Consider the following 12,431-nt stretch of genomic DNA (forward strand, 5'->3'; position numbering starts at 1 on the left):
CTCTCTAGCTGTAGTGGCAGCTACTGGCACCACTGGCAGTGGCTCCTGCAGGAAGGGAGATGGCATTTTCCTTTCTCCTAATTCATCCTAGAAATTAAACTCAAGAGAAGAGAAATGCAGACGACATAACCTAGTTTTTAAAAAATAGCATAGCAGCAGGGAAACTACTGAAACCTGTGCTGCTGTCAGATTTATTTTTTTAGTCTAAGATGTTGAATATCTGACTCAATCCTACTGCTCACATCAATCCACTCTGAGCACTGAAAGTGGCACTGATCCTACAGCATGCTAAGGATTCATGCAATTCCAAAAGCTGTATTATAAAGGTTATACTGAGCATCAGATGGACCATCCTGTGAGGCAGCAAAATTGTTTTAATCACCTTTTTTCTCTCTCTTTCCCTTTAAGGGTGTCTGGCAAAGATAAGTGTAACATTAATAAAAAGATAAAATGCAAGATATACTTTTTCCTGCTCTCCTTGGGAGAATATATTTTTAGAGGCAATTTCATAAAGAAAGATGACAGAATATCTCATCTGCTTCCTTTTACAAAGGGGGCAGAGAAGACAGCAATACAGATTTCTTATTCAGCTGCTACAGAAATTGCTATCAACAATCAAACAACAAGATTTCCCCTCATGTTCTTGCTCAAGGAAGTGTGACAGAAACACAACATTCATTGGCAGGTGCTAGCAATGCTTGGCATTCATTATCTAGTCACCTATGGGCCATCTACAAGGCACAGAGAAGAATAAATGGCTTTTTTGAAAATTTGCTTCACTAATGCTGAGGTGCAAAATATCACTGATGCTGCCAGATTACAGTGAGAAAAACTGTATTAGGACTTTCCTGACAAAAAAGTTTTACCAGAAGGCCTCTTCCTGTCCTGGCCTCTCCAGAGGAGTGGCCCACACAATTGAGACTGTAAACAAGCCTATTCCAGCAGCTCAGAGTTTCAGTATTGTGCTGCTGACTAGAGAGAAAAAAAAAAAAAATCACTTATGAGTTAGTGGAAATGCATTTGGTTGAATTATTAATGGCAAATAGCAGACTTTTCCAACTCAGCCCTATTTGCTGTTCATGTATCATTGATAAACCCTTTGTGGTTTCTATGAAGTGACTCATGTCAGAAGAACAAATCACAGACTTTCTCTATAGTATTCACCTCTTTCCTATTTCAATATTTAAAGTAAGAGGATAGAACACAAAAATATTTTCATCTGTGAACAAGCTACTTCAAAGATAAACCATATATTAGCAAGTAGAGCAAGTCTTACATAAACTTTGTGTAAGTGAACACCTTTGACATGAACATGCATAAAAAAGTAAGGGGGAGAAGTGGATTTAGTTGAAAAACAGTTTTGAATACTGTATTTAAAAAAAATACCTATATCTATATGTTTACTTTTCCTTTTAGAAAAGAAAATTCTTCTAAAAGAAAAGCAACACTATTCTAGCTATGAAAATTTCACTCTGCTTTGTCTTTGACAGCAATTCTGTTTTAAAATCCACTGCCAATGGTCCTGTGTGCACCTCCCTACTGATGTGCTATTGAAAGTGTCAGAGGTGGCACAGATTTTTATGGAGGCTCCTTTTCATCTGCTTTGAAATGCTTCTGCAGACAGCAAAGCACAGGAGCCATCCATCCTCTCTTCTGCTGCTTGCAGGGGAGGGCTGTGCAGAGCTGCAGCCTCAAGAGCTGGGACCATCTGCCTTTCTTGGGCAGCTGCTTGCAGTGGGCACCAATGAAACCTGCAGAGCTCAGATGGACACTTTGTGGGGCAAATGCAATCCCCTTTTTATTCACCATCAGCCTCTATCATCAGCCTGGAAGCATTTGAGTGATCACAGGAGGGAAAGCATTCTCCTGCTTTGGTTTGGACCCACAGTCAGCAAAAGATTCTTACATCTGAAGAAGATAGGTTTTCAAAAGAGCTAAGAAATTTTTCCCTACTAACCTATTAGCTAAGTGAGGGAGTATACAGCATACAAAGGCCATGGGAGTGGAGATAATTACTGGTTATTTAGATCAGGGCAGAAATTTGTAATCTCATTGCTCTGAGGTGGAGAGCCCGAGTTGTGCCCTCTGCATGCTCCCACCATGAAATCAGAGGTAGTATGAGGCCAAGCAACCACTGACTCCTGTGGCTGCCTCTTCACTGCAGAATGTGGTGCATGCCAAGGTACTGAATGTGGCTCAGAAGCAGAGGGTGCTCAAAATCAGTCAGTTCCCAAAGTGGTTCTTAAAAAACACTGAGTTCTGTGGGGCTGTCTCTCGTTTTGGGAACAGGGCTTGATTCAAGTTCCTTCACTGCTCCCACTGCTCCTCAGGCTCAAGCACAGCTCTGTTCCACGTTGGGTACACTCTCCTGCTGGGTCCCCAAGCTGTGGATCTGAACAGTCAAACAGTGAGTACAGCAAACATGAGAATAAACCCCTTGGCTGCCAAGCCATCTATGGGCCTCTCCCACAGCAGCAGCTGAACTGCCTGAAAGCAATTTCCTGCCTGAGGCACCACCCTTCCCTTCCAAAAACCACCCTGCATGGTTTCATAGGCCAGTGGCTGTTAGTTGGAAAGGTCAAAGTGATTCCAGCAGTCTTACAAAGCCCCAAGTGGAATTTGTGCTTACAAGCAGAGCAGCTGTGATTAATGAAATACTCCATGCAAAAACCTCTCCTATTTATTCTTGAAGTCTAATGAACACATTCCACATGCAGCTGGCAGCTCACAAAAGTCCCTTGGTGATCAGTCCTCTGCTTCTTGTTCCACGAATCGCTTGAATTGCTCACATAGAAACATATTCTTTATGGAAAATGAATATTATGCTATCCTATTTCGAGTCTGATCCTTCTGCATGCATAAAATTCAAAGGGAGATGCATCACTGGCTGGGCAAAACGGAGCCTTTATTTCAGGCTTCTCTCAGTAGATCTTCCATGTAATCATGCCCTGTCCAGATGCACCTGTGTAGCTACACGTGGGGACAGACAGACTGTCAGACAGACAGCTGTTACCCACCAGTAACACTAATTCAGGAGTCAGAAGCCATGGCAAGAGCTTACAGAGGAGTATGTCAGCTCAATTAACAGAATAGCAAAGAAATACACAGAGAAAAACAGTCACAGCTACTCCTGGACAGCTGGATGTGGTGTGCTGGCTTGCACCTTAACCTGCAGGAAACAAAGAATCTTCCATCTTAAAGCCTTCCTTATACTAAGGCAGGAAAGGGATGCTCCACTGAATGTGGTGCTCCCATGATTTACCTTGCAAGACAGAAAATTCCCTGTCTTGCAAAAGAAATCTCAAGGTTCATCATATCATAGAGTGGTTTGGGTTGGAAGGGACCCTAAAATCATCTGGCTCCAATCTCCCTGCCATGGGCAGGGATGCCACCCATGAGATAAGGCTGCTCGTGTCCCCATCCAGCCTGGCCCTGAACACTTCCAGGGATGGAGAATCCCAGTATTGACAAACAATGTTATACTTCCTAAGTATCAATTTTACTTTTTTTCTGAAAAGAAAGAACAGTAAAGGATATCTGCAAAGTAATTTCTCATGGTTTTTCCCTTCCTGTTGCCAACCTGAACTCTCCATTCCCCCAAGAAACAGAGGAAAGTGTTGCAGTTCTCTGACAACCTGAATCATGTTGTTCTCAATTATTGCAGATTGGGTCACAAACAATAGTGCTGCTCACCCTCAGTTCTTCACTGAAGTGCTTAAACCAGGGACAATGACCACTGCTGGAATGCTTGAGGTCTGTCCAAAGAGACTTTGGGATGTAACTCTCCTCCAGGGAGAGTTTACTTTGCAGAACAGGTAAGGACAGCAAACTGGGCCCCACTATAAAAATACTTGATAGCAGTGGAATCAGTGTTAAAGGGACTTGGCAGAACATATTTAATTTTATAAAGTTCCACACTGAAAACAACAAAAGCTATCATTACACATTAAAGCTAAATTTAATTTTCTTCCTCTCCAGAGCTAAGTGGCATCTGGCTCCTAAAAAGACCTTTTGCATACATAAAGCAAGGAAGTCAGCAGACCTTCACAAATTAGAGCCCTAGTTTTTCTGTGACTTTCCATTCACTAACTAGATTCATACTACTTTAAAAGTGTTAGATGTCCTTTCCAAAATGAAGCAGAAATCTCATTGAGATATTGCTTTGGTTGAAAAATTGCAAGACTACAAAGAAGGACATCACAGCTCCTAACTCTGTTTAATCCATTCCAGGAGGCCTCTGTCTGAGGTGGAAGCACAGCTACTTCTTTGTTGTGTCACTCTGACAGAACTGCAATTGATTTCTTTAAAAATAAATACAAAAACCCCCATCCAAAACTACGAGACCATCCAGTCATCTTAAGTTAGAGATGAAAACCACATCAAATAGGCCTGAAATATTTTTTGATAAGCACCCAGTCTGAGCCCTGAAATCTTGAAAAAGTTTTCAACAAAAAGGTATGCAGCTATCACTTATCCAAACAATTAAAAAATACACTTTTCTGGAGCAGCAACTTCATTTATAAACTATAAACCTAAAAAAATGATGTTGTAAGTAACCCCTAATTTTCAAGCAGCACTGAGAGTGCAGTGTCTGTTCTGTGACCATTGAGTTTAGCAGAAAACAGACATTTCACAAAGATGTGGAACTTCTTAAACAATTCAAAGTGAAGGCAGGCTGCCCAAAATCCATTTACCTGTTAAACCAGTCATCTGTATAGCGGGGATAGGGGTAGGGATCATTGCTGCTGAAGTCGTAGCTGGCTTTGGCATTCTACAAAACACAAGGAACACAGAAAATCAGCTGAAGAACAGACATGAAGTGAAACACAAATTGAATGAGAAGCTGAGAATCAATAGCAAACTTTGCCCTCTTCATTCTGTGAGATGTATCTGGACAGAAACCAGCCCCACAGTGCTGTGCCGTTTCCCATTTTCCACCCCAGCAAGCCTGGGGAGCAATATTTTCTGGCATGCAAAGCCCTCTGTAGGCCAGTGTGGTCAACTGGGAGGTGGTGTGAGAGCTCAGGTTACTACTGAGCATCAACATCAACACTTACAAGAGTATTCAGGTATTAGAATACTTGGTGTGGCAAAGCAAAGGTTAAATCCCATTTTCCAAATGGTGGTGGAAGTGACCAGACACATGGGTCTTCTTCAAAAGAAGTATTTTGGACAACCTCAGATGTGGTACTACAACAGTCAGATTTCTAAAAGCATTTCAATGCCTAAGAATGTAAATGTCTCAAAATTCAACCGTGAAAACTGCTTTAATGGCCGGCACATACACCTGAAAATCTCTTTGCATATTTTCTCATTCCTTTAGTTGCCTAAACAGCTTCACAAATGTGGCTTTCAGGCTTCTCAAAATGTCATCCCATGTCTCTGCTTTCTGGATAAATCTAATTCATTCCTGATTTGTCCTATCAGCAGCAGTTAAGGACACTCAGTAACTTGTTGATCTGAAGCAAATAGAAAGTTTCAGAAAGTCAAGTGCCATCTTCTTTTTTCTCTCTTAATGAAAAAATAAAGGGTGACTCAAAATTAGGCTTTTAAAAATATTTAGCACTTTCCTCTCAAGTGTATGTTCATTGAGTTTATGTTTTAATAATCATCATACTCAAGGAACAGAATTATGTTAATTCTTAATTAATGTGTACTTGTATTCCTTTTAAGATTTGGCTGAGCATGCTATTGAAGATAATTTGAGACTTGTGCATGAATAGCTATGCTCCTAAAAACATTCCCTTTCATCTGATTCTCAGTTCCTGAAATACAGGAATAGACAGTCCATTGGTAGCACACGAGTTTTGGATTCAAACCCTTAAACTTCCAAAAACTTGCTCCAGGATGAAATGAGGACAGCATTGCCCTTGATGCTTAGAGGGCAAAACTAAGTTTCTTCCAAGTCACTGTACAGTGGGGTTTTTTGGGTGGTCACTTCAAGGCTTGGTTTCTTATATTCAGCACAGACAGTAAATATTTGGCAGCATTTGAATGGAGCAGAGATTTTCAGAGTGGCTCTCAAATGGCTTGATGCTGTCTTCCAGCTCAGAGATTAATTCCTTTTTGAGATCCTTGCAGATCTCTCCATATCTCCACGCCCTGATTTTCAGCCTGGAGATGCTTTCCAGTCATGGCAGCTATAGCCACAAATTCTCAGTGCTTCTCAGTCTTTGTGCCCAGCTGTCTGATTAATTTTCTTCTTTTAATTACCCCAACTGCTTATACAGCAATTTGAATGCCATAGAGTAAACAGAACATCACTTTTCATCCAGGGAAAAAAGGGGAATTTGACATTTGTCTATAATTCATGAGTAGTACAGAGAAGGTGGACAGTAGTTATTTTTTGCTACCACTCATAATTCCAGAAATTGAAATTACTGAGGGGGAGACTTAAAGGCAGCAGAAACAAGTACTTTTCCACAGAACATGTAATGAGTTTCAAAGATCACTGTCATGCAGGTACCACACAGACATATTGCCAACTTCATATTCACCCAGAACTTCTTTTTTTAAAATATTCCACTTTAAAAATATTGTACAGATGAAAATTTAAATTCAGTCACGCATCAACTGTGATTTATTTTCCCATCTAGAAGAAATGCAGTCCCACTTACATACCCTAAGCTCAAAGGGGGTGTGGTGAGGCTGACTTTTCAGGACATCATCAAATATACAAGCACCTTGTACTTGCTATGAACCACTCTCGGCTCTAGAATTCCCCTGTGCAAAAATTAAGGCTGAAAAGCCCCTCTGGCTGTGCTGCTGTAGTACACAAACTTCTAAAAATAATATAACACAAACTTCAGCCCTGCTGTACATCCCAGGTAAGGCAGCTTGTGGAAAGATGCCTTTAGGCAGGTGATAAACCAAGTTGTCCAGCCACATCCTTTAGCTCTCATTTGCTTTATTTTATATCACAGCACTCATAGGAAAAAGATAACTAATAGCGTGGGAACCATCCACAAAGGGCAAAATTAAGAGGAAGTCTTGGAAAGAAAGCAACTGCTAACTGAGCAATTTATCTTCATTAGAGTCTTTGAGAAAAGACAGAGTTTCAGCATTGTGAAGGAGTATTTCACCCGCACTATGGAAGCAGTGAAATGGGGAATGAAACAGCAGAGAGAAGTACAAATGGACTGCTTCAAGTTCCTAATTTAAAGATTAAATCCACAAATACCTTAGGGTCAGCTTTTGTTAATTTTTTTTTAAGCTAAAGTAAGAAATTAAAACACCACAAAGGGAACTGCTTGAGTGGATGGCTTAAATATTTCGTGTTTTGTGAAGTGAATATTAAAATCTGTGTTTTGCCATTGTCCTCCATAGACTGGAGTCCCCAGCAGGCAGCAAGAAGGAGTTTATTGCTAATATGAAGAATTAATCAGCACAGGAACCTGTGATGCTGCAATCAAAACCAGTGCAGATGAGGATCCACAGTAGCACTTAGAATGGGCACACTTGGCTTTTTCACTCAGGTGATTCAGTGCCCTGTTTTCTTGCCTAACTAGTCTACTGGCAGGTCCTTCTCTTAGACTTGAAGTGTTTAACACTTGATTTTCAACATCTAAGGGAGCTGCCTGGTTTTTAACCTCAGGGAGAACTTGAGCCTCCAGCCTCCAGCACTGGGCTGGCCTTAGACTGGTCATTGGCACTGTGTGTTACAGTGAGGTGAATTTAATCCCTGATGTCCAACCCAACCAGCTCATTGCTGCAGTGATCTGATGGTTATCAGTCACTATCTATACACCACTGCTTACAAATAACATCTATTATATCACAAAAATGCTACTACAGCGAGGAATGGTTTTGCTCTTTAAGGAATACTTCTATTTTTGCTTTCTAGCCTCTACACCAAATAAAATACTAACAGAAGAGTATCAGATCCCAGGATGAGACCCTTTCAATAATTTATTAAGTAATGGGTTGTATACCATGACACAAATAGATTACTTTTGCCTCTGTATAAAATTCTGCTTTCCATAAAAATAACCTTAGACTAGAATTTCCCAATGAATTGCCTTGTACCTTATAAAACACATGCAGTAAAATAATCTGTGGAAAAAGATTCATTATGCAAAATATGACACTAACAATAAATCAGTTGTCCCATGAATTGTTCAGCACTGTAATAAAATTATGTACCTTGAATAATGCAGTAAGACCATAAATTTTTGTCTGACTTCACAGGCTTCTACAGCGTAATTCACACACCCTATTTCTCTGTAAGTCAAGAAATATTCCTATGCTCACATGCTAGTGCAGGAGACAATTAAAGACACATCTCACTGGTCACAGGCTGATTCTATTCATGACATTAAAGTCCTGTACTAGATCTGAGGCAGAAAGATCCCTTTTTTTGTTTGTTTGTTTGATTTCTTTACTGATCCAAAGAGCAAGCAAAGCCATAAACTCAAATCACAACATAAAACCTCTCAGGGAAACTGTATTAAAATAATTCTGAACATCATGTGGTGGCAAAATGAAATTCAGTTTTGTACATATAGGCTTAAATAAATAGAATATGCCCACCAAAAGGCAAAAAAGGAGGCAACATGTTTAACCTAGGAGAGGTGCTGCAAGGCTTAAAGGTCATTAACAAAAAGCAGAGGCACTGCTCCTAAGTCAGCCATTGTACAATAAGCCCTCTCCTCTCTGCCATGGGAAGCACACTTTTATTTTGGTTTGGTTTGTGGGGATTTTAAAATGGAAATTAAAAAAAACCTGTAACTTTTTAAATACCTCTGCATCTATATGAACTAATACATGTCCTATATTTCCTATATCCTATATGTCCTATATTTCCTACTTCCTATATGTCCTATATCCAGCAAATTGAGCGCTAGCTTGAAGACCGTGTAAACACCAAGAATATATCCACAAAGTAATGGGTTTTGTTCAAAAATATTAATCTTAAAGAGCAAATTCACAACTGATGAAATCTGCCATGTCTCCCCAGAAACTGCAGCCTTTTACCCAGTTCTTATAGGTACACCACAAAAGTAAAAACACTGAGCCAGACAACGCCAGCCAGATCTTGAATAATAAATAAGATAGCAGCACACTTCTCTGCTGTTCTTCTTTTCAAAACAGCCACAGAATAATAAATCAGAACATCATTTGAAATTGATGGAGTTATGATCTGGGTCCAGAATAGTACCTGAGGTGCCTGTAAACCCTCCTGGTATTCCAGTTCCAGGTATTCACTACAGGCTCAACTTGGCCACAGAAGGAGCAATTAAAGACCTCACCACAGCAGTGATTTAATTTTTTAGTTATTAGTGAAAAAAAACCTTCAATTTCCTCAACAATCAGCAAGCATCTGGGATTAGACCAAAGGAGAGGCTAGTGGAAATACAGTCAAAAGAAGATAAACTGACTGCAAACAAGTTCCTACTGCTTAATTTACAACAGTTAAAATTGTTGAGCTTACAAGATGTAAGAATTCTAATCATCCAACTTCAGAGTTTATAGGAAGACAGGTGGGCTATCCCCCGCTTCTTATCTAAAAACTTACTTTGCAAAGCTGAACGATTTTCAATTCTTAGATTTAAAAGCAAACAAACAAAAAGGCAGTTGAAAAAAACATGGAGTCTCACTTTAGCATTTGCATTTGTCTTTATTAAGGTAGCATTATTTTAAAAGTTACAGTTATGAAGAAAAATAGCTTTGCTGAGGTCATATCACATTGTATTCTTTTTCTATATTAAACAGATTTATTTGTGAAGTAACTGATGATCCTCTCTACATCTCACTTAGCACTACAATGTCACACAATCACTTATTTTACTTTTACCACAATAATGCCCTTCCTATTTCCCCAGCAGACAAAATGAGAAAACCAGCATTAGTTACACTGCTGGCTGATGCTCTCTAGCATGTGAGCATCTTTAAAAAAAAAAGGGGTGGAGTAAACACACTTTTTATTTCACACAGGTGAAGCACATGGGCAGTATAGCAGTGCTGTATACCAACTAGGTAGATTTAAGCACAGATATTTCCCAGCTCAAAAGAACTGGAAAGAAATAAGAAATTAAATCTTAGGTACCAAGATTGTCAGGCGTTTTCCCAGTGAACAAAATAAAAATCCAAATAGATCCAGCTAAATCCACCCAACCCTGTGGCTGTTTGCTAATGCTTAGCTCAGAGGTGTGGAGTCAAACAGGACCAAAACAATGAGAACCACAAAGATTCAGAGAAAATGTTATGTTGGGCAGAATTTTTAAGAAGTAGAAAATTCTTTTTTGCAATCAATTTTTAAAAATAAAACCAGCTTATTAAAATACTCCCCATTATTTTCCCCAGCATCTTTAACTGACATAGAAAAAAAAAAAGAAGAAATTGAGGCAGACAAGAGACTTTATTATAAAGAAGCAGCCAAATGAATTTCTGTTTATAATAAAGACACTGCTTCATGGTTCACCTCTTGGCATTCTTAGCCTGCTCCACAATTTTCAGGTTGATGGGGAAAAAACCTGAAGCACATCACCAGTTGTTAATTGCTCAGAGCCAGAGCTCTGAAGGCAAAAACCAAATTAACCTACAAAACTCAAACCTATTTCTGCTCAGCCAAACATTCCTTAATTTTCAGAGGGGGTGCACAGAAACCTTTAAGCTGTACCTACACCACATCAAGAACATATGTTCATAGGGAGGCATAAGGCTAAGGCAATAAAATTAGTAAAATAAAAATAAATTAGGCAACCGGTTGCTGTTAAGAATTTTCAGGGCAAGTAGCAAATTTAAAGCCTTGGGTTATGGTGTGAACTCCTTGGTTTCTTTAATTCAGGGGGAAATGAAAAGGGGTGGGGGGGAAGAGCATATAGAGACATATGAGTCCTTGGATTATTTTATTATAATGGGAAATACAAATTGTGCAATACCTACTATGGGAAAAAAAAAAAAAAACAACCAAACAAGCAAACAAAAATCAAATTCTGAACACACTTTTCATCTAGTTTTAGCATTCCATTTTATTAAAAACCTAGCCCACCTTCCCCTTCCAATGGATAGCTTTCCTCTTCAGATACTCTGATTATGCATTAGTTTGACCTACTGAAGTTGAAAAATTAATAGAGGTATAAAGCTGGCAGCAGAGAAATGAGGTCCAAGTCCATTATTCTTAGTTAGGTGCCTGTAAGAAATAGCTGACAGGCCTGTCACTACATCAAATATGTGCTTTACTGCACTGAGCTGCAGTAAAGGTTGTGTTTGCAGTGTTTTGATGGCAGCCAGCACTTAGAGCCTCCTGGAGGGATAAGCAGGAAGGGAAGGGGAGCTAAACCATCTTGCTCCTGCCAATGAGCCCAACATCTAGCAAAATCTGCCCTGGGCTCTTCTCATCAAACACAGCAAAATCCAGGTCACACCCAGCACCAAGGTCTCCTAAGCAGCATGTGGGGATTAGGGAGATTTTTTTTTCCATCACTGCAAGAAAACCTATAGCTCAGAGGCTGCAGTACAAACTCAGCAGTCCTTCAAGTCCAGTTATGAAAAATGCATATTTTATGATTGGCTTTTTGCAAATGTTACAATGAATATTATATGTGTAATGTTAGAAAGTTAACACTGTATTAATTCTCTTACGTAGTGTGTTAAATGTAGTTTTAGGTTTCAACACAATGTTGAAATAGAAACTCTGTGATATAGGATTTGTTACAAGCTCAAGCAGGAAGATGAGATGATCAAGAAACTCTTCACACAGAGATGTCAGCAAAGGAGGCCCATAAAGTGTTACAGCCTTCTTATCAGAAAAGACAAACATTCTTCCACCTTCTCTCCATCCTTGTGGAACCAACAAAATTAAAGAGAAGAAGTTGACAAAAACCAGAAAAGTTCTTAATTTGCAAAGAATGTATGCATCATGTATAAGATATATGAATATGCAATAAGCTATTGCTTTTAAGGTTATTGCTTTGTTCACAAGGGATGCTTTTCATGACTTAGTGTCCGAGAGCATCCAGACGTCCGTAATTCTTTGCTTTTTATTGTCTTGTAATTGTCCTAACTCTAAACTTTATTACTTTAATTGTATTACTATTTTTATAACCATTTTATTATTATTAAACTTTTAACACTTTTTTAAGACCAAGTGATTGGCGTTTTTCACACAGAGGAACTAGAAGTGAAAGCAGACAATACTGAAAACTGGTTGGGTATTTTCCTTCTCATGAAAGGCTTCTCAGCTGTCAAGAGAACTGTTAACAACCACACAGCTGGTGTTTCACCTAAATTGCATGAATATGGAAGGTGAATGAACACATAAAAGTGACATTGTAGATGAAGCAAAAGGAGGTGAAAATTTCAGAGAAGAGACTCAAAAACATAATGCAAACTATTACTTGAATTTCTTCTGTCACACAAAGCAAACACAGCTTGATTAACAATCCGTAGAGTTAAAAGGTCTTGAAGACATATTGTGTGTTATTTCAGTT

At 39.2% G+C, this 12,431-nt stretch overlaps 1 protein-coding gene across 1 annotated transcript in view; it reads right to left on the reverse strand.

Annotated features, from left to right (window-relative positions):
* The window catches only part of PCSK2 (proprotein convertase subtilisin/kexin type 2), a 100,571-nt gene that overhangs the window by 24,270 nt on the left and 63,870 nt on the right, over nucleotides 1–12,431 (reverse strand). The window contains exon 6 of the mRNA XM_031504219.2: nucleotides 4,695–4,771. Within this exon, the coding sequence (XP_031360079.1) occupies nucleotides 4,695–4,771 (77 nt within the window). The remainder of the gene's footprint in view (nucleotides 1–4,694; nucleotides 4,772–12,431) is intronic.

The sequence above is a fragment of the Lonchura striata genome, chromosome 3 (assembly GCF_046129695.1).
Source record: "Lonchura striata isolate bLonStr1 chromosome 3, bLonStr1.mat, whole genome shotgun sequence".
Classification (NCBI taxonomy): domain Eukaryota; kingdom Metazoa; phylum Chordata; class Aves; order Passeriformes; family Estrildidae; genus Lonchura; species Lonchura striata.